The 21,718-nt window shown below is 45.2% G+C and overlaps 3 protein-coding genes across 6 annotated transcripts; all 3 read right to left on the bottom strand.

Annotated features, from left to right (window-relative positions):
* Positions 1-123: 123 nt before the first annotated feature.
* Positions 124-3,696, bottom strand: LOC125975785 (membrane-spanning 4-domains subfamily A member 6C). Of its 2 annotated transcripts, none has more exons than XM_049731789.1 (6): positions 3,552-3,696; positions 2,487-2,788; positions 2,233-2,289; positions 1,546-1,755; positions 1,272-1,406; positions 124-1,074 (listed from the first exon to the last, which is right to left on the bottom strand). In XM_049731789.1, exons 2-6 carry the CDS (start codon positions 2,781-2,783, stop codon positions 1,015-1,017), a joined length of 759 nt encoding a protein of 252 aa, XP_049587746.1. In that variant the 5' UTR covers positions 2,784-2,788; positions 3,552-3,696; the 3' UTR covers positions 124-1,014. The 2 variants fall into 2 exon arrangements, with proteins under 2 accessions (XP_049587746.1, XP_049587747.1); XM_049731790.1 differs by having other exon boundaries at positions 2,487-2,784; positions 3,552-3,695.
* Positions 3,697-12,105: 8,409 nt separating this feature from the next.
* rpz4 (rapunzel 4) lies at positions 12,106-20,826 on the bottom strand. 3 transcript variants are annotated; one of them, XM_049731732.2, is made up of 3 exons: positions 16,692-16,831; positions 15,690-15,783; positions 12,106-15,407 (listed from the first exon to the last, which is right to left on the bottom strand). In XM_049731732.2, exon 3 carries the CDS (start codon positions 15,386-15,388, stop codon positions 14,216-14,218), a length of 1,173 nt encoding a protein of 390 aa, XP_049587689.1. In that variant the 5' UTR covers positions 15,389-15,407; positions 15,690-15,783; positions 16,692-16,831; the 3' UTR covers positions 12,106-14,215. The 3 variants fall into 3 exon arrangements, with proteins under 3 accessions (XP_049587689.1, XP_049587688.1, XP_049587687.1); XM_049731731.1 differs by lacking the exons at positions 15,690-15,783; positions 16,692-16,831 and adding an exon at positions 20,683-20,826; XM_049731730.1 differs by lacking the exon at positions 15,690-15,783 and having other exon boundaries at positions 16,692-16,837.
* rpz5 (rapunzel 5) lies at positions 17,518-20,925 on the bottom strand. The gene is made up of 2 exons (XM_049731728.1): positions 20,793-20,925; positions 17,518-19,246 (listed from the first exon to the last, which is right to left on the bottom strand). The coding sequence occupies exon 2, from the start codon at positions 19,198-19,200 to the stop codon at positions 18,010-18,012; it is 1,191 nt and encodes a 396-aa protein (XP_049587685.1). The 5' UTR covers positions 19,201-19,246; positions 20,793-20,925; the 3' UTR covers positions 17,518-18,009.
* Positions 20,926-21,718: the final 793 nt, after the last annotated feature.

The following is a 21,718-nucleotide window of genomic DNA, read 5'->3' as shown; positions in this document are numbered from 1 at the left end:
ACCATATTTTCATGGGAAAAAAAATCAGCGTTAGCACTTACCCCCAAAATGTACTTGGGGGAAATGGTGAAAAGGTAAATGTGTGCACTGTATTGATAAAAATCAGGAAAAATAATTCCCAAATGTCTTTATAGATTTATTTGTCAGCGAGTTTTAATGTAAAAAAACAGAAAATAAGATGCAAGCAGCCAAAAATACAGTCAAACTTTCGAATGTCCCGGTTCTCGAATAAATCGGAATTCGGAAAAAAAAAAAAAAAAAGATTTTTTGCTTCGGTTGTCGAACAAATTTCGGAGGTCGAACCTCGCGAGATGAGCCGAGAGGACCCGAGAAAACCCAACCGCGCGGCCTGGATGCCGACTGACTTCGTTGTTATTGTATTTTCGTTACTCTGAGGATTGCATCAACTCTAATCATGCCTCCAAAGGAAGCAAGCGAGAGCAGTTAAGCCATCCTAAAACACAAAGACGCTCTTAAAGCAATGTGACAGGGAGCGCCCAGCACGCTGCAGTTGCGCGATCGGACCAAATTAAGCTCCCTGCGCACTGAGGTCCACTTAAATTTTGGAAAGTACATCAGGACTTTAAAAATATTTTCTAAATTTCAGCGACAGCTTGGTCTCAATAATGCGACCAGCGCGGTGCAGTTGCGCGGTCGGCAGTGCGCTGCAGTTGCGCGATCAGACAAAAATGCGCAAATGAAAAAATGCTTAAAAAATGTGGTTTTTTTTGGTCTTGGAACGGATTAAAACTTTTTCCATTATGGGAAAAATAGATTCGGAATTCGAACGATTCACTTCTCGAACCGCCTTCTGGAACGGATTGTGGTCGAAAACCGAGGTTTGACTGTACACCACATTCAAAATGCATTGATGGTCAAGTGCGCCCAATTGACACATGGGAGAGAACTTGCCATTCTTGAACAAAGTGCAAAAAGAATGAAGATATGCTTTTCTGAGATCTATAAAAAAATTGCAGATGTAAGAGTATACAGAGATGAAGACCACGGCGCACGTTAGGCCACGACTTCCTCCTCCGGAATTTGCTTGTATCCACCTTCTGGCTCGTCACGGCTCTAAAAAGCCCAAGAACAACAAAAGGCATCTTAACTTTCTATTTTGCAAACACACACGTACATACGTAGCTTTTTATAGAAAAAAAAATGTCACTAATTTTATTTTCCAGAACAAATGAGCTTCCCTTTTTCCTGTTTGTTCTGCACCATCTGTTATTGGACATAGTTTTGCGAGCCCGCTAACAGGGGGTGGTTACCTGCGGGTCATGGTGGGGCTCGCCGTTGCCGTGGCGACAAAGAGATTTGATGGCCAACACGGAGGAGCTGATAACCAGGCAGAGTTCTAGGACGCACAGTACAATGGCCATGCCATTGATGCTTCTCAGCAGCATCTACACGACCGCAAAAAAAGAATAGCGACTTTTTTTTTTTTTTTTTAAAAACCCACAAAGATGACTTTTTCAATTCTTCCAGTTGCAGGGAAAAAAAAAACACCACAATGGTTAAAACAGAAAAGGAGCATGCACTCACGAGTAGAAGAGCCTTGCCCTCCAGGCAGCGCTGCAAGTATTGCTGCTCGTTGCCACTCAGGCTTCTGGTGGTGGTTTGGGACCAGTTGTAAGAATCGTCAACACGGCAAATGTTCCAGAGGAATATGTCGGATATGTTAATGGCGTAAAGAACGATGCCAGCGATGGCGAAGCCAATTCCTGACAAGTTCAGAATCACGTTGACTATCACCTGAGACATAAAAAGGAACAAATGAGTTATTCTTAAAAGAATGAGATAAATGATTCACAAAACAATGATAAAATACGTAAAATATTATAGTTGACGTTGAAGAAAAAATGTATTACATTTTCCATAATATTGTGATTTCTTTTCAATGAAAAAATATTTTTTATTTTAAAAGTGACTTTTATTATAGAAAAATAACCAATTGATGCTTGTACAATTGTTTTTTTTCGCCTCAAAAGTAACTGCGCCGTTTCTCATTTTTACAAATTGTTCATTTTTTCATCTAAAATAAAATGTTTCTTCCAGAACAATGAAATTATATTTATATTTGATGTGTGACAATAACTTGTCTGCTTTGTACGTGTCTACTGTTGCTGCTTTTATGTTGCAGCAAAATCATCAGGGCTCCATCAACAATATTTGTACATTTTCCGGATAAAACATGACGAGTCTTTGCATGAGCGGAGAAATGCCACTCACCAGACATGGACTGGGGAATCTCTCCGATAAAATGCAAACGATGCCGAAGAGGATGAACTGCAGCAGACGACAAAACAACGAGATCAATTAAAATTCAATGTGGAGGAGCGGCGGCTCTGCTCTGAGCTCCTCCTGGATAACCAAGCTTCTCAGTAATCTTTTTTTTTTTTTTTCTGCGACCCCCCCCGAAAAAAAACATAGTTAGGCCCTAATATTTTACATTATCTATGAACGAATGGTTCACTTTTTCTTACCAGCGTTCCTAACCAGTATGGGTAGCCAGATGAGTCCATTTCCCATGAGGAAAAAGGTCCAGTGCACATGAGGATGACTCCCAAGCCAATGTTGAGCAGGCCCGTCATGATGTGCAGCGCCCCCAATACAGTCTGAGAGGTCCCCATGAATCTCCCCAGGCGTCGAGACACTGAACAGCACGTGGGGCTGTAGCACAGGCCCCCCAAGATTTGGCACAGGGGGGGACAGCTACTTGTGGGGTCGGTGGCCAATGTCAGAATTGTGACCCCGTCCGCTTTGCTCATACTTATCGCCATTCTGTCTTGAAAAATGACAACATGTTAACGTAATCAAAGTGGCACGAAGGATCGCTAGGATGACGTTGGCCACAACAGCTGAAGGTTGAATTTAAACAAACGGAGGCAGTTTCCAAGCAGCCGTTAAGTCTGTCTGGTGGAGACGTTTTGGGCTGCAACTAACAATTTTTCACATAATCAGTTCATCTATGGATTATTTTGGCATTAATCAATGGCTGAGCAGAAGATTGCAAATTTTCCTTTCACAGTGAAATAAGATTTTGAAGATTACAGTGCAGAAATGACATATTTCCTGGCAAAACGTTGAAATTCCAAATAATTTGAACATTTTCATGACTCTATTATAATACATGGATAAATGAAAGGACAGGGTTGGAGGAAAACAAAGTATTTTCTAATCTGTTCCCTCCTTTGATGAACTGCTTCATCCAATATGGAGCACGCGATGACGTAACGCGCGTTACTGCGCAGTGACTCACCAACACGCTCCATGGTACGCCCACAGAAACAAAACGAAAACCAAAGTTTAACGTGGCACACCAAGCTTGTTGGTGGACTTTGAAAGCTTCAAAATTAATCTTGTAATATTTTCCAGCGACGATAAACACTCCGAAGCTCCAAATTTGACGTAAATATACGATCCCACCACGAGCGTGAGCCAGCAAAACAAACTGCGACATAGTTTTGCTTCCCCAAAAGGCGGTGAAAATACGACACCTCGACAAGGACAATCGCTTCACCTTTGCTGTTAATTAAACAAAAACTTACTTCGTCTTCGTAGATTCAGACGTTGGAATAGAGTCTCCGATCAAATGGTGAATGACGACTGAGGACTCGGGGGCATTTCCACTTGTTCCGGGAAAGCGGAATCAACAGCTGCAACTGCTTTAACCCCTCCCGTCCCAACATTTACAACCAAAACAGGAAAAATTGTCTTATTACTTTCAAAACACAATAATAATAAGAGTAATAACAATAATAATTTTAAAAATACAGTTTTAAAGTAACATTACAATATAAAAAGATTTCAGTTTTCTTTTTTAAAAAATGTGAAAACAAAATCTAATTTTTTTCTTTTTTAATTATGTACTTAGTGTGTTGGTTCATTGACGTAATATTAAAAAAAATATGAATTTCCCACAAAAAGCAGCCCTTTTGCACAAAGTTCCATTCAATTCTCATTAAAACAGACCCTTCTAATCCAAATATGATTTAATAAAAACGATTAGGCTACAGGTGATGATTGTCATCCCATCTAATGTTAAAAATGCTTTGGAAACGATGTAAAAAATGGCAATATTTTTCTACAAAAAATGTACATCGCTGAACTTTTGAAAAACTTTAACCCATTGTGCCAGCTCAGTGGCCTAGTGGTAGAATGTCTACCCTGAGACTGGAAGGTTGTGGGTTTGAGCCATGTGATTGGAGCAAAACGGAGGTCATGTAATGACCTTTGCAGTCAACAGTTTGGACAAATACCTTATCATAGTTGGGCAAGGCTAGAGTGGAGCTGGAGACCAAAGTCTGTTTGATCAAAACAAAAGCATCCTCAGCTTCAGGAGTCCATTTTAAGTGAGTGGACATTGAGACGTCTTCCACATACATCAATTTGGACAGAGGAGCAACAATTTGGGCATAATCCAGTATCCAGCTTCTACAATAACCTGTGAGACCCAAAAAAGACATCATTTGCTTCTTTGTTAGTGGCTTAGGAGCTTGTAAAATAGAGGCTTTTCTGCTCTCAACTATGGCTCGACCTTGGGAACTTAGATTGTGGCCTAGATACTTAATTTCAGTGGACCACAGTTGAAGCTTGTTCTTGCTGACCTTGTGGCCTTCACTTGCCAAGTGATGCAGCACTGCAAGTGTGTCTTTCTGGCAAGAGGCAAAATCTGGAGATGCTATCAAAATGTCATCAACATAGAGCAAGATTTGACTTCCCATTGGCGGGACAAATTTAGCCATGCTGGCTGCTATCACCTGTGAGTAAATTGTCGGGCTTTCACAGTACCCTTGTGGTAACCTTGTAAAGGTGTACCTTGAGCCAGCATATGTAAATGCAAACCAAAACTGAAAAAAGCATTGCTAATGTCAATCACTGTGAAGATTTTCGCATCAGGTGTCAATGAATTCAACAAGGTATGCGGGTCAGGGACACAAGGTGCTCTCTGAATAACAGCATTGTTTACAGCTTGCAAGTCTTGCACCATTCTCCACCCCACAGAAGGGGGTGCCTTCTTTACAGGGAAAATTGGAGTATTGCAAGGAGAATCCGGGCAAGGAACAATGACACCCGCTTTTGATAAATCAGAAATAACAGGTGCGATACCCTGTAAGGCATCAGGTTTTAAAGGATACTTTAAGATAAGAGCTTGGTGGAAGGACTATAAAAGGAGTCAGGATTAACCTGAGTCCAGTCAGAAGCAGCCAAGGCATCACCAGCCATAAATCCTAAACTTTGCCACGTTGCGGTGTGAGGCCTGTAGAGAGAGATGTGGAGCGGAGTGGGAGACACGTGCAACCTCTGAACAGCAGGGGGAGCCATTTGTATAATAATATGCTACACAAGCACGGCTTTCACCATCATGCAGAAGGAAAGATGTCGTCAAAGTGGCAGGTTCAAGCATGTTCTCGTAGTTGTGATCAGGACCAGGTGTGTCCTTATGCCACATAGTTATGTGTAGTTTATTGGCTTCCATTGCCTGTTCAGGGCAGTGCAAAAGAGTGGCCACACGGGCCAAAAGAGGGGAACCAAATTCCATCACTTCTGCATCAGCCAAATCCAATGAATAAAAATAGTACCAGTGAAATTGACTAAAAATCTGTAACTGGTGTCACCTTTTGACAACAATTTGACCGTTAAGAGACACAAGGGAAAGCCCAAGCGCAGTGAAAGCATCTCTACCTAGCAAATTAATAGGGCAACTGGGCATCAGCAAAATGGGAATGCAACAACTTCCCCCTTCCGGGTCCCGTATCCAAACTGGTCGAGACTGGGGAACTGGGGTTGCCAGCCCATTTGCTGCTCTCACCCAAAAGGATTTACCGTTTTTTTGCACATCTGCAGGTATGTCACGACATGTGGTCACACATGCCCCTGAGTCACACAAAAAGGTTATTGGAGTCCCGTTTACCATTAGAGTTGTCACTGGCTTCTCAATATTGTTCATCAGCAAATCTTGAATGTTCAAATCTACATCAACAGGGGGAATTGTTGACAAGACAGTTGTCTCAACTGTATTTTGACCGTCGTCTAGTCATAAGGGAGGTCTACTCCCGCCCTTGTAATTACCTGGGCAGTTTCTTGCTATATGGCCTTTTTTCCCACATGACCAGCAAATAGGAGGTTCAGCATTGTACCGGTTTGACTGACCTGAGGCGGGCTGGTCATTTGTTCCATAATTGGGAGAATCACGACTATACCCCCCCCGCTACCTCTGAATTTGTTACGACCACGCCCCCCTAGCCGTGGTTCGAAGGTCTTATTTTGATAGAACACTTCAGACTGCCCTCCTTCAACAAAAAACACGGTGTCTGTTTTCCCCTTCTCTTTTGCTCTTTTTGAATTGACAACTTTTTCGGCGTGTATAGCATGATCAATGAACTGTGGCAAGGTAGATGTCGGGAAAGTGATCATATGTTTAGTGATCCAGGTTTGGATTGCTGGTCGCGAATTTGCATGTAGAGCATTTTTGAGTTGTTGGTCATAAACATCAGTTCCATGCTCCAAGCCACTATTGGCTTTGAACACTCTTTCGAGTCTGTGTCTAAAGTCTTCAAACAACTCATCTTCTTTTTGTTTGGTTCGGCCAATGTCTGTGTAATTTGCTCTACGTTCGAATTTTATTTTTATCCTGCCCAATAGTTGGTCAATTTCTGATTGTAATGGCACCCTGTTACATTCCAATGGACGGCCCCGGGAATCAAAAGGATCCCAGGTGCCTTTAACGCTTGCCCAATGTTTGGTTAAGGATGCCATGAAAACCTGTTGTACTTCATCACCTCTCAAATTATAGGAAGCAATGAGTTGTTTAATTTGGGGTACAAAGACGGAAAGGATGGTTCGCTTTGCCGTGCCACAACATCTGTCTTTGTAAAATTACAAAGACAGATGTTGTGGCACGAATGAAGATGAGAAAAATGATCATTTGATCATTTTTCTCATCTTCATTCATCACATTCTCAGCTGCGGTTCTTAAGCGAGCTGGCGCTGACACTGTGTCATCATCTTCCTATCTGTGCAACAGCAAGTTCTTTTTTATCTTTTCTTCGTCTTCCTTATCTTTCAATTTTCCTCTCATCTGGGAAAATGAGAATTTAATTTTGCTTTTTAATTTTAAGTCTTGCAAAATTGCTATATCCTTACTGCACCGAGATAAACTGTTAAATATATCTTTAAAAATAAACAAACAAAAACAATCTATGCTCTTCAAAATGGGACCCAAATGTCAGATTACAAATCAAACCTCCTCCTTCACTCTCACATTTTTTGATAGAACAGTCTACTTAGCTAGACACTGTCTTATCATACTAAATAATGGCCTGCAAATTAAATATAATATTGTTGCTGTGGTCCCTCAAAACATGTGACTAGAATTTGGACAATTACTAACCCACATCAATTGATAAATTATCTCCTCACTAAAGTCCTAGCCTGTTAACCTATCTGCATCAAGAAGACATTTGCAATGCAGGGGATAAGAGAATAATAATAACACCATTGATTTCTAATCATTAACCTAATTTTACCCAGTTCTACAATGTATGTTTTCTCTTACTCTCACATTTTTATGAGGGTTGGGCACTCTCCTCGTCGGACAAGTTTCTGCCCACAACCCTCATATTATTCTATAATTTCAAATTTTTACATTTAACAATGCAAATCTGATAAACCATTGTCTAGCACACCGTTTTCGTGCACCAATTTAACGCAATTCCAACCTTTATAACGAACTGATACACAAAGACAAACATACACAGAAACAAACACACGGGCCCACAACATAGACATGACAATCTTTCCAGCTGATAACAAGGGTGGGGGGAGCAACTGAAGTGCGGAGAGCCTCGCCACCGCCACATCGCATAATGCAACCCCCCACCTCTGTCCAAAATATGCATTTGTCAAGATATTTTATATTTTCGGTGTCGACCCCTTCCATTAATTTCCAATCTTTGCATTTTAATTCATGTTGGGGTAGTGACTTTTGTTTGCTATTTGATTTTCCCAACGTTTATTTTTCTAAATTTCGGAGTTGGCAATTCGAATGGCACCTACAGTGTCCTAAAGCCAATTTAATTCACAGGACAGTGGTAAAATATTCAATGAGTGGTAAGTCTTCTTTCCTCTGCTTCCACACAAAGCCACTGTTTACAATCCTGTGTGTTTTATATAAAGGAGAGCTCAAATTAGATCATGCTCAGTCAACCCATACACACACACACACACACACACAATGCGCACTTTTATCGTCTCACAGGCAAGCAGGGGAGTCCGCCCTCCCGTGGATTTTAACAACTCTTTAACCTTCCTATTGTGTAAGAAAAAAACTTATTTTTGCCTTTTTTCTTAAAGTAGATATAAAACGTATCTTTTCATGGATAAAGAAGCCAAACCAGCTAAATAAGAGTTAAGAAAAAACACCACAGAAGGCAGCAGAAAGCTAACACATTAGGAAGGTTAATTAGGAGGCCCCACGACACCTCAGCGGAATTTAACTGCTCCAAATTACCTGTACTTCTTTAGAAAACAGAGGAGTCCGCTCTCCCATGGAATTTAACTGAATAAGTCAGGGGACTCCCTCATCCCAGTGGAATTTAACTGCTCTGAACACCTGTACTTCTTTAGAACAGTGTTTCCCAACCTTTTTTCATTCACGGCACACCTTTTCATTGGAAAAAATCTCGCGGCACACCGCCAACAAAAATCTGTTAAGCTCCTACATTAAAATCAGTTATATTACAACGAAAGACGTGAAGTCCTATTCCTATATATGTATGGAGAGTCGAATAACTTAATAGAAATAAATACTAAGTATTCTTTAAATTGTATTCCTTTTTTAAAATAAAAGTGACAGGTTTTTTTTTTTTTAAAAACGTCTAAACGGTGTAAGAAATAAACTATTTAAAGTGATTGTGATTAAAATAAAAGAATCAACGTGATTTTGTTTACCGTTTTATACTAGGTCTATAAATATTGCAACAATAAGAAAAAAGTCACTTGCTGTTCTGACAGCAGCTCAGTGGCTATCACAGTCGAGGTGTCTCAACTTGACTGTTTATTTTATGTATGTGAAAAATAACCAATCCAGGTTCTCCGGATGAACTGTGTCCTCTGATTTCCATTGGACCACAAAAGCACCACAACCGTCATAGTTGTCTGTCACTGTCAGCAAAAGCACACAGCATAAACTGAATATGTGCCGATGCAATACAATCAGACCGAGACAATATGAAATCTCAAGATTCTCAGATTCTCGATTAGCAAGTGGCTGACCAGGCCTTGCGCGAACTGACGAGTGGTTTGGCGATCCTGTTTACAATGCGCTCCGTAATTAATATTGGACAATCCCACGGCACAGCTGAACGTCTCTCACGGCACACCAGTGTGCCGCGGCACAGTGGTTGGGAAACACTGAGCTAAACAAGAGTTAAGAAAAAACACCACAGATGGCAGCAGAAAGCTAACACATTAGGAAGGTTAATTAGGAGGCCCCAGGACACCTCAGCGGAATTTAACTGCTCCAAATTACCTGTACTTCTTTAGAAAACAGAGGAGTCCGCCCTCCCATGGAATTTAACTGAATAAGTCAGGGGGCTCCCTCATCCCAGCGGAATTTAACTGCTCTGAACATCTGGACTTCTTCAGAAAACAGCGGAGTCCGCCCTCCCATGGAATTTAACTTAATAAGTCAGGGGACTCCATCATCCCAGCGGAATTTAACTGCTCTGAACACCTGTACTTCTTTAGAACAGTGTTTCCCAACCTTTTTTCATTCACGGCACACCTTTTCATTGGAAAAAATCTCGCGGCACACCGCCAACAAAAATCTGTTAAGCTCCTACATTAAAATCAGTTATATTACAACGAAAGACGTGAAGTCCTATTCCTATATATGTATGGAGAGTCGAATGACTTAATAGAAATAAATACTCAGTATTCTGTAAATTGTATTCCTTTTTTAAAATAAAAGTGACATTTTTTTAAAAAGGTTTTAGACGGTGTAAGAAATAAACTATTTAAAGTGATTGTGATTAAAATAAAAGAATCAACGTGATTTTGTTTACCGTTTTATACTAGGTCTATAAATATTGCAACAATAAGAAAAAAGTCACTTGCTGTTCTGACAGCAGCTCAGTGGCTATCACAGTCGAGGTGTCTCAACTTGACTGTTTATTTTATGTATGTGAAAAATAACCAATCCAGGTTCTCCGGATGAACTGTGTGCTCTGATTTCCATTGGACCACAAACGCACCACAACCGTCATAGTTGTCTGTCACTGTCAGCAAAAGCACACAGCATAAACTGAATATGTGCCGATGCAATACAATCAGACCGAGACAATATGAAATCTCAAGATTCTCAGATTCTCGATTAGCAAGTGGCTGACCAGGCCTTGCGCGAACTGACGAGTGGTTTGGCGATCCTGTTTACAATGCGCTCCGTAATTAAAATTGGACAATCCCACGGCACAGCTGAACGTCTCTCACGGCACACCAGTGTGCCGCGGCACAGTGGTTGGGAAACACTGCTTTAGAAAACAGAGGAGTCCGCCCTCTGCACTTTCATTACTTTTAACAGAATCAAGATTCATACTCACAGTCTGCTGGGCCTTCTCCTCGGATGTTCTCGTCAACCACTCTGGTGTCCAGCCGACTGATCGAGTCAGCCCCGTGAAACGGGTTTCTCTATATGCCTTGGCCAAGGACTTGTCCTGCGTCGAAAAGTCAGCTGGAACCCCGAAATAGGTCTATTGAGATCCCGGACAAGCCCCCAAAAATCTGTTAGGTTCAACATCAGCAAAATGATCAGCAGACAAAACCAGTGAGGCAGAATATTGAGTCTTTTCTCGCGAGGAGTGCATTCAGACTTATAGCAATCCGACTACACTAAAAATCTGTTTACACTCCTCACTCTTTTTATTTGGAATGCTCTACCCACAATGTGAGACTAGCCCCTGATAGGTGGGGGGAAGCGTGGGCTTTGTCTCATGAAAGAAACGAGATTCTATGTGAAACAAGAAGTCGCAGACAGGATGCCATGAGAAACAAAAAGAGTGCAAGGACAAAATGCTATGTGAAACAAGAAGTCGCAGACAAGACACCATGAGAAAAGAGTGCAAAGACAAAATGCCATGCGCTCCAAAATTTCCTACAACAAAATAGATTGAGCTATCAACAACTTTCTTGGATTCCCAGAGGTGTAGAAGGTCAGGAGGCTCCAGACAGCATCGTTTGACTTGGTGTGGACTGGTAGACGTCTGCAAGGCGAAACAGCAAGCATTCTGTGCAATAATTTTATTAATAAGTACTCATTAGGGAACGCATGATAACATATATATACAATTTATCTAACAACAAGGATCACCTATTTCCACAACAAATTAAAACAGCGCTCCAAAATTTCCTACACACTATATGTGGTATCATTTTCCACGCTCCTCAGTCTTACTTAGCTCCACCCACATGCAAGGTGGCCAATAACAACCCCCAAACTGAAACCATTTCGAATGACACAAAAGTCAGTCCATTGCGTTGGAATTAGCCGAGCGGGAGATTAGTCCGAGGCGGGGCGGCTTCGGCACAATGGGCGACCCGTCGCTCGTGATGTTTGTCCGCGTTCTTGCCATCACCTGACGAGTGACGATGGCTCAATGCGCCGACTGTGTGCTCAAATGGAAAGCATCGCGGCACCTATTCAACATCACCAATGTCTGCTTAGTCTGCGCCGTAAAACACAACTATGGGCGGAGAGATAGAAAATATTTGCATCCGACATGTTTAACTGACACAAAATGGATGCAAAAAAATTTAAACAGAAGATGCGCGGTCAAAAGAGGGTTACCCAAATGTTTTGTTTTGAATTTGCTCTTTCGCCATTTGAACTTGTGTAGGTTGCGACTTGTTTTCTTCTGTGCTGTTTGAAAATAACGCGCGCCGCTTTGCGCCAAAGATAGAAAAGCCGCAACCACGTGATTATAGGGCAGCAAGGGTGGTTCCTCGATCACTAAAATATCCTTTTGCTCCTCCTGAAAATTCGAGCAGGACAAATTCTGCGATTTAAATCCAGTGCATAGACACAGCTCCCCCCCCCAAAAAATCTTCATTTTGATGTTTATTTTGATAATTCTATCGGAATAACATCATCCCACTGTAATGAAATACGCTCCATAGATACATCTTTGGTAAATATCAGGAAAAATGCTCCGATGATAAACTTTCTTAGGCAATCCAAAATTTGATCCTAGTGGTGAATAACAGCACGGTGGATACATTCATAAAGTACAGAAAAATGCTCCGATGATAAACTTTCTTACACAATCCAAAATTTGATCCTAGTGGTGAATAACAGCACGGCGGACACATTCATAAAGTACAGAACATACCGTATTTGCCGGTGTATTGGGCGACATTTTTCGATCCAAAATCGACCGAAAAAAATCGACCTCGACTTATACACCGAGTCATAAAATTTAACTTCGTATTCATCGCTTCAAATGTGATGGTAACCAAGGCTGTTTCTCATGCATCTCATTGTGCGTGGGTGTGCGTCCGTTAGGCTCATCAAACAGCGAGAAACTGAATCATTATAAAGCGTTCGTCGCATTAACACGCATCCTCAGCAACAATTTCAAATATTCTCACCTCAATAACGGACATCGAAAGCCAGGCAGTGACGATGACTGCTAGGAGGAAGTACTGGGTATTGAGCGAATGTGTGAGTCATCGCGCGTCAAGCAACGACAATAACTACCGGTACGTAAACATTCAATCGCCATGTCTAAATGAATGTCGTTGGCACTTAGAAAATATTCGCCAAACTTGGCCAGACTTCCAGGGGAAGAGGCCAAATTTTCACTTGTTCTGGCCGACCGGAGGAACCAGCCGAGGCGGACACTTTACGGCGGTTGAGTCGTTGGCACTTAGAAAATATTCGCCAAACTTGGCCGGACTTCCAGGGGAAGAGGCAGAATTTTCACTTGTGGTGGCCGACACGGGGAACCAGCCGAGGCGGACACTTTACGGCGGTTGAGTCGTTCGCACTTTGAAAATATTTGCCAAACTTGGCCAGACTTCCAGGGGAAGAGGCCGAATTTTCACTTGTGGTGGCCGACATGGGGAAGCAGCCGAGGCGGACACTTTACGGCGGTTGAGTCGTTGGCACTTAGAAAATATTCACCAAACTTGGCCGGACTTCCAGGGGAAGAGGCCGAATTTTCACTTGTTCTGGCCGACATGGGGAACCAGCCGAGGCGGACTCTTTATGGCGCAAGAGCCGTTGGCACTTAGAAAATTTGAACCGGGCGGCGTGCGCGAGTGTGCGGCCCGCTGGAAGTCGAATGAGGCTCCGCGATTTTATCCGCGGTGCTTATAAAGTGCCGATCCGCTCGGCTGGAGCTATTTTCGGCCACCCGGCGCGTGTGCACGGCCTCCCGGCTGTGCCGGGCGGCGTGCGCGAGCTCGCCGGCTGCTGGAAGTCGAATGAGGCTCCGCGATCTCCTCCGCGGTGCTTATAAACAGCCGGTCCGCTCGGCAGGAGCTATTTCCGGCCACTTGGCGTGTGTCCACGGCCTCCCGGTGGTGCCGGGCGGCGTGCGCGAGTGCGCTGGCCGCTGGAAGTCGAATGAGGCTCCGCGATCTCCTCCGCGGTGCTTATAAAGTGCCGATCCGCTCGGCTTGGAGCTATTTCCGGCCTCCCGGTGGTGCCGGGCGGCGTGCGCGAGCTCGCCGGCCGCTGGAAGTCGAATGAGGCTCCGCGATCTCCTCCGCGGTGCTTATAAACAGCTGCATGCGCACGGCCTCCCGGAATTTGAACACATTTCGTCAATAAATTTCGCATATTGAATTTTGAAGTTTAATATAATGCAACAATTGAGCTCGACATATACAAAGGATATATCATAAAATCGTAAATTTCCGTCGAATTTTAGGGGGTCGACTTATACACCGAGTCGACTTATACACCGGCAAATACGGTAAATGTGAATAAAGCAAAAATAGAGCAACATAAGTCGATGGTTGCGTTAGCTGTGTGCTAATGATGTCAGAAAAGGACAAATTGAAATTGGGGTCGCCGGGATGATGTTTGGATCCTAAACTGGCCACTTCAAAACAAAAAGGCAGACTTGTCTCTTTCCAGCGAATGCCAAACTGGCTTCTCGGGACAAATGGTGTGTCTGAGAACAAGCGCGGCAAGCGCTGACGTCAGCCGTTAGGCTGAGTGAAGGCACACGCACAAGTTCTTGTATTGCTCCCAGTAGTGCAGCTCGTCGCTGAAGCTCCAGGCGCAAGCCAGATCCTTGCTGGTCTTGACGGCATGGACAGCGCATTCGCCGGGCACCTCCTGGAAAAGCATCTCGGCCACGGCGACCACGTCCAGCTTCTTCTTGCTCTGGATCAACTCCCGTACACGGGCAGCATCCACCGGCTCGGGCGAGGAGCTGTAGGACACCACCACGTTGAGTTTGTCGTCCGAGGTGGGCACCTGGAAGCGACTCCTCCCCGCCGGGCAGTGGAAGTTCTTGGGGGCAAAGAGACCCGTGGGCGACTTGAAGACGCGCACCGACCAGCCCACCCAGTCGTACTTGCTCCTCAGCTTAGCCACGATGGCCTCAGCCAGCTGCTGGTTGCTCCACGCTGGGTTGTCTCGGACCAGCCGCCGGGCGTCCAGCTCGGCCTGCTTGGGGAAGCTGACCACACAGTCCTCGATCACGGCGTTCATCTTCTCCTGCACCTCCTTCATCTTCTCGCCCCACTCCTTGAGGAGAGCGTCTTCTTCATCATAGCCCTTCAGGGCGGCGTGGCCCAGCAAAGCGATGAGTCCCAGGCAGAAGAGCTTCTTCAGCCGGGCGCAGAAATCCTCCAGGGGCCGGCGGCTTTTCTCCTCGTAGTTGAGGACGATCTCCAGCACCGACTCGCTCGAGAAGTTGTCGCCCGTCACGGCGTTGTAGAGAACGTGCAGGTTCTTGTCGCCGCCAGTCTTGTCAAAATGCTCCAGGAAGAGCTTCTTCTTGACTTCCCGGAACTTGGCCTTGGCGTTGAGGATGTCCATGTACTTGCGGAACTGGTTGGTGATGTTCTCCTCCACCGAGAAGTAGGTGGCGTCCATGCCGCTCTTCTTGATCTCCTCGTGGATGCGCTGCATCTGGTCAGAGACGGCGTCCAGTCGGTCGCGCACCTTCTGGAACTGCTCCTTCATGAAGGCCGCCTCCTTGCTCTCCACATTGTCCAGCGCCAACTTGACGATGGGAGCGGCGATGGAGAAGACCGGGAAGATGTCGCCCACGATGCCGGCCACGACCTCGGCGCCCTGCTCGAAGGCCTCCATCACCGTCTCCACCATGTCCTTCTTCTCCGCCACGAGCCTCTGCAACTGCTCGGCCATCTCCGCTGTCGCCGTGCTTCTATCGGAGAGCAAAATATCCAAAGACTGAAGTCATTCCTCACATTGAAGGCCTGTTGATTGCACTATTTTTTATATTTTTTTAAACATTTGCCCCAGAGATTCTCAATAAAATGTTGCGGCTTCTCCCTCAGACGCGTTATTGAGTACACATTAAAAGGATATCAAAATGTCCCCTTGATACAAGCAAGCGGGCGAGGATGAGATTAACGAGAAAGAGGAGGTCAAACTCTCTGGAGCAAAAGGTGCAGGTTGCCACGGTAACCAGGGAATGGAAAATAACCCGTCTGCCCACGTTGCTCCAGGGGATTTCTGACGGACAGCAGCACCCAGCTGGTTGTTTTTTCATCTCCCATCAGACCGTGCTGTTATTAAAACTGTTTAAAAAAACATTTAACAATTAAAAGTGCTTGCGTATTAAATGAGAAAGAACCTGAAAATGTGTTCAGTAGTTTCAGAAGATTGATTTTTAATTTTTTAAGTATTTTCCACATCTACTTTCTTGGCTGGCTGTGGGTTCAATTGAATTACATGTTTTGAAGCCCAAAAAAAAAATTGCTGAATTTTGCAACTACTTTAAAACGCGAGAGGGACAAAATATTTGAAACAAAGCCCGGTCGGAGGCCTATGAAGATAACACCACACATTTTAGCGTGACGTGGGCATTAAGTGTACCTTAAGAACTGGTCACGGGTCATTTTTCGCGTTGTTTCAAATGTAAATGTCAAAACATACAACATGTGCGTGTTCCAGAAACGTCGTAATGGTGCATGTTGCGTGCAAGATTGTTCAAGTGTCCACAGCCTACAAAACAATCTCCAATCGTGAGGGCACTTATGGGAGAGCTGAAAGCCAACAGCCCGTTAATGAGCTCTCATAATGGCCAGCCAAGCCATCGATCGACAAGCTGAGAGACAAACAAGACAGCCACGTTAACAAGATTGCTTAAACCGCCCACGAACAAACTCAACGCAAAACTCAAGCACCAAAAACGGGTTAGTGACGTCACGACCAAGCGCTCATGCGACCAACGCCCAGAAAAGTTGGACTCAACACTTTATCTCGTTCTACTGTTAATATGCTGACTTTTACCACTTAACTTTTACCACTTAACAATCGCAAACCACTCCAACATATTTTTTTCAGAAGGCACGAAGCTTCGGGAACGCAGCACTCATTGACAAGTAACATGAGAACGAAACAGTCGATTTGAAGAGCTCAACCAGCTCGACAGCAATCTGAAGCGGTATAATATTTACTAAATTAGTGATTTCGTATTACTCACCTCAACTAAAAGAAGTGAAAAAAAGTTTCAAAAACAGAAGACGTCAAAAAGCTCCACTTCAGCGTGCTTCCGTGTTCTGGTCACGTGATCTAGGCGCACCAGTTTCGGGAGGTACCACTAAGTGACGTCATCCCAAGCGGCTCTCCACCCACTTGGTAAACTAAAAATGCGTTGGCCCTTCATGGATTGCGTAGATAGCCGACGCATTCTTATTCAGCTAGCGCTTTCACAACAGCTGTAACTTGAGACGGAAAAAAATGTGGAATTTTTTTTTTTTAATTCTACATGAGGTGAAAGTTTCATTCAAAATTATTAATCGAAGTTTAATTATAATATAGCTTGAAGTGTCCCTCTTGTGTCTGTGACATCTCATAACTTTGAAATTGGGCTCCATTTAATGTTTCTTAACGCCTATTTAAGGCCCCGGACACATTTTGTTTTTTTTAGTTTTGCATTCTTGGGCCTGGTCGTAAACCAGCTGTGTGTTTATAATACCAACAAATAAAAAGGACAAAAGAGTCCTCCCTGAATTTCTCCAAACAGTAAACAATCTTAATGTTGTTTGGGGGCTTCATTTCAGGAGATGTCTGCTAGCTGACCTTCATGGTTTAGCAAGCAGCCCCTCCCTGTCTTGTCGGCAGGTATGGTAAATAGGAAACGCTACACTAAATGGCTTTAGGTAAGAAACGGACACGAGTAATATTGACACAGCAAACAGAGAAGGCTGGTCCGAAAGCACACGATGGCTGAAGCCTGAAAGACGCATGCCCAAAGAATCGTCACCATTCAACATTTTGGTCTTGAAGATCAAATGGCAAATTAGAAATATTTTTAATGTAGATTTATTTTCACGCAGGTTCTGTACATTACATTCTTTTTTTGCCAATTTCAAAACGTGGACCTGCAAAACGACAAAAAGGCAACATTTAGAACATCACAGTGATACAAGCGCGTCAGATTGTTGCCAAAAATAAAAATCGGTTACAATGTGTGCTCATGTCCGTCTTCCGCAATGGGAGCGTTTACGCAAACAGGCTGCCTGGCTCGCTGCTGCTCAGTTACTTTTGCAAAGCTCAAACATGCTCATCTTTGCCGAGACGGTGAAGCCGACCGGCGCCATCTTTTTGCTTGCGATTATCGGCAATCTGACACTTGTTCATATGCATTTGTGAAAAACAAAAAAAGTGGACCGCATTCTCTGCCCAAAAAGAAAAGAAGAAACCCATACGGCAACAAACACTGAGTCGACAAATAAAATGTGTATTTTCCATCATATGTCCCCCTGCCAGTTCAGATATTCCATCACATCAGCAAGGCTCTACTGCGGGTGGATGAAGAGGAAGGCCTCCTTGTGCCTGGCGTAGTAGTAGGACTCCACGTTGAAGTTGTTGGACTCCACCACCTCCTTGTAGAGGCTGACAGCGTGCACCAGGCAGTCAGGGAAGCAGCGGTTGAGCGTCAGGGCCACATCCACCATGTTGCCCTTCAGCCGCTTCAGCCGCTGCTGCTCGATCTGCTCATAGATGCGAGTCTTGTCGATGGGCGGCGGATCCACGCAGAAGGACACCACCACCATGACCTTGTTGTCCATGGTCAGCTCGAACCAGTTGGCCCCGCCGCTGCCGTGGAACTTGCGTCCCGCCAGCCAGTTGTACAAGAAGATGCGCTCGCGCCTGTTGAAGGCGCGCACCGACCAGTTGACCCAGTCGTACTTCTTGACCAGTGCCGAGAGCAGTGAACGCGTCAAGTCCTCACTGACCGCGCAGGAGGCCTTCTCCAGTGCTTCCTCCAGGTCCAGCTTGGCCTGGTCCACGAAGGTCTCCGTGCAGTGGTCCACGGCCGCTTTCATGCGCTTCTCCACATCGTCCATCCGCTCGTGCCACTTGGTCGTCAGGCCCGTTTCCACCGCGCCTTCTCGGAGGGCGGCGTAGCCCATGACGGCGATGAGGCCCATCACAAAGAGCTTCTTGAGCCGAGCGCAGAAGTCCTCCACCGCCCTGCGGCTCCTTTGCTCCGTGTCAACCACCGTGTCCAGCATGGGGTCGCCGGCCGTGTTCTCCCCCGTGACGGCGTTGTAGAGGGCATCCAAGTTCAAGTCAGCCTTTGTGTTCTCATAATACTTAATGAACTTCTCCTTCTTCTTCTCCTTCATGCTGGGCTTGGCGTTGACGAACTCCTGGAACTTTTCGTACTGCCCCAGTATGTGCGCCTCACGGTCGAAGTTCTGCTTGTTCATGGACGTCCTCTGCAGCTCCAGGGCGATCTGGTCGATGTCGCTATTGATGCCCACCAGCTTCTGGTTGACCTGCTCGATCTTCTGGCTCAAGTAGACGGCCTCCTTGCCCTCCGGGTTGCTGAGGATCTCGGCTGAGGCCAAGAAAACGGCCTCCAGGATGGGGTGCAGCTGGCCCACCGTGGCGGCCAGGACCTCTGACGCTTGCCCCATGATGTTCACCCCTTTCTCAATCTTGTCCTTGTTGTCCACCAGCCAGTTGGCCACGCTGTCCATGGTTGCGCAATTTCAAAGCCGCTTGTCAAAATGATTCCGCCACAGCCTGAAAGGACACATGGAGGGACAGACACCCTTAAAGAAGACATTTTCAGACACTTTCCCGAGCACAACGCAAAAACTAGCCTGGTGTCTTGAATATGTGCCGGCTTGTTCAATTCTACAATTGATCGGTGGACGGCCGCGCCAGACATCAAAATGGGCGCTCACGTTTTCTTCAAAAAGCTCGCCAAAGTCCCAGGCAGGACCCAAACCTTGTCCTGACACGTCTGCACGCGTCTTCACAATGCCGCACCCTCACGGCTGCACACACACACGCACACACACGCGAATCCCATCAACGCTTTGGGATTGCTCATTTAGTTGGACTTGTCTAAAAATGGCGGCCAGCCAGAGCAAGCGCAGATGCTGACAGTGGAAGAAACAAGCAGGGGGATTTTACGGCGCCGACACGTCACGTATTGTGTCGGCAGGAGAAAAGACACCGGGGAGATGATCTAAGTTGGACTCCCAGGAGAAGGCGGAAAAAAGGCACACCCAAGCCTGGCTAATGAAAAGCCTTCGGCAGCGCACTTGAGCAACCTTGTCCTCATCGCCATGTGTGCCCCCAAATGACGCACTGTGTAGCATTTTTATCCAAAGTTTGGCACACACACACACATAAGGTTGATTTTTTTTTTTCTGAGGGCGAGGCCCATCTACCCCCCCTCCCCATCCCCCCTCTACTGCGGCCTTGACGACGGCAGCCGAAGATTTGTCCTGCTTTTCAACAACAGCAACAACACAAAATGGCCCTTCTTTGCGCTCAAACGCAGAACAATTGATTAGCGGCGCAAGACGAATCAAATGGAACATTCCGGGTCACTTGACAGCACGTCGCGTCATGCGTGACAACAGCACCATCCAAACAACTTGACTGGCCAATTTGATTTTTTCACTTGCTTTTCGGTTAAAGAGTGAAACCAAAGCCAAGTGGACCTTGAGCGGTCTCAATGCGCCTGCAGTGCAAGAGAGAGTCTTGCTTTTTTTTCCTCAATGCTTTAAATTAATGAAGGCTTAAAGCTGAGCATACCTTCAAATTGGATTCTTCAAAATGCGTCGGAAGAGCAAAACAAGGCCTTCAGTCATTCAATGTCACTTTCATTCTTTCAAAAAGGTGCTTGAAATGTGCACTTCATTTTCTTTTATCGAAAAATGTTCTCAAGTGTTCTTTACTAGAGAATCAAAGCCAAGATTACATTCAAATAATCGCCAACTTGAATGATCAAGCACAAAATGGGTTCTTCTCATTTGACTTTTTTTTTAATGTAAAGTCTTAGCTCTGAGGCAGTTGATTAAGGTGACATTCAAATCCTCAAGTTGAAAACTCAAAATATAATCATATTTCACTGTCAGAACAACGAGCAATTCAAATTCTTTCCTTTTTTTCCCTTCTTGTCTTTTCTTTTCTTTCAACCAAAGTGGAATTGAAGCCAAGCTCACCTTCAAATGTTAAACCTGAACGATCAAAATCCACAACAAGAGGCTTCAATTCTTGTCTTTCTTTGATCCAAATGTTATTTTGCTTTATGGAGAATTAAAGCCGGGCTCACCTTCAGACTCTGTGCAACTTGTCCAGCTGGGAATGCAAGCGCCAGTCTCCGCTCGCACCATCTATTTATGCATTCTCGCCCCCCACTCCCCCTCCCCTTCTCTCTCAGCCTTGATGCCTCTCGTCACGCCCCCTCTGAAACTCCTCTATCATTTGCCAGCATTTCAGACGGATGGACGGACCGTGAGGCACACTGGGAAAGAAAGAGATAACATCCTGTAAACATTCCTCCCGTGCCGGGACATGATGGGAGAAACACCCAGTGAGTGAGAGAGAGAGAGAGAGAGAGAGAGAGAGAGAGAGAGAGAGAGAGAGAGAGAGAGAGAGAGAGAGAGAGAGAGAGAGAGAGAGAGAGCGAGAGAGGGGCAAAAAGTGAGAAAGGGGAAGTAAAAAGGGAACCGGTTGTCCCCAAGACAAAACCAGCCTTGTTGTAGCTAGGAGCTTATTGCCATAGCAACCGCACCCACTCCCACCAACTTGAGCCCACAAGTTTGCAGAGAGCAGTCGTTCGGCCCCAAAAGCATAAATTTGCGAGGCCGGAAGGCAGCATGGCGGCCAGATGAAAGGCCACGTTTGTCACCGTGATAGGCGGCCCGGCACGGCTACACGTCACATCACGCATCACGACAAGTTAGATGGGTAACAGGCAAATTTGAATTTGGAACAGGGTGTCAAACATATGGCTCCCGGTCTGAAACGGTCCATCACGTAGGCCAATCTGGCCTTTGGATGTCTGCATTCTTCTGCCCCCTAGTGGCCAAGGCGCACAAAGCAGAAGGGCTGCACTGAACAAAGCAAAAAGGGTTTCATCCATCCATCCGTTTTCTGAACCGCTTAGTCCCCACGGGGGTTGCGGGCGTGCTGGAGCCTATCCCAGCCGTCATCGGGCAGTAGGCGGGGGACACCCTGAACTGGTTGCCAGCCAAT

Source organism: Syngnathus scovelli, chromosome 9 (genome assembly GCF_024217435.2).
Source record: "Syngnathus scovelli strain Florida chromosome 9, RoL_Ssco_1.2, whole genome shotgun sequence".
In the NCBI taxonomy this organism is placed as follows: Eukaryota; Metazoa; Chordata; class Actinopteri; order Syngnathiformes; family Syngnathidae; genus Syngnathus; species Syngnathus scovelli.
This window is presented reverse-complemented; position numbering and strand designations above follow the sequence as displayed.

Coding starts and splice junctions, on each gene's coding strand:
- rpz5 (XM_049731728.1), bottom strand. CDS start 19,200: ATGGACAGCGTGGCCAACTGGCTGGTGGACAACAAGGACAAGATTGAG.
- rpz4 (XM_049731731.1), bottom strand. CDS start 15,388: ATGGCCGAGCAGTTGCAGAGGCTCGTGGCGGAGAAGAAGGACATGGTG.
- LOC125975785 (XM_049731789.1), bottom strand. CDS start 2,783: ATGGCGATAAGTATGAGCAAAGCGGACGGGGTCACAATTCTGACATTG. Junction 2,290..2,486: donor CATACTGGTTAGGAACGCTG/GTAAGAAAAAGT, acceptor CGTCTGCTGCAG/TTCATCCTCTTCGGCATCGT. Junction 1,075..1,271: donor AGCCCCACCATGACCCGCAG/GTAACCACCCCC, acceptor TGGGCTTTTTAG/AGCCGTGACGAGCCAGAAGG.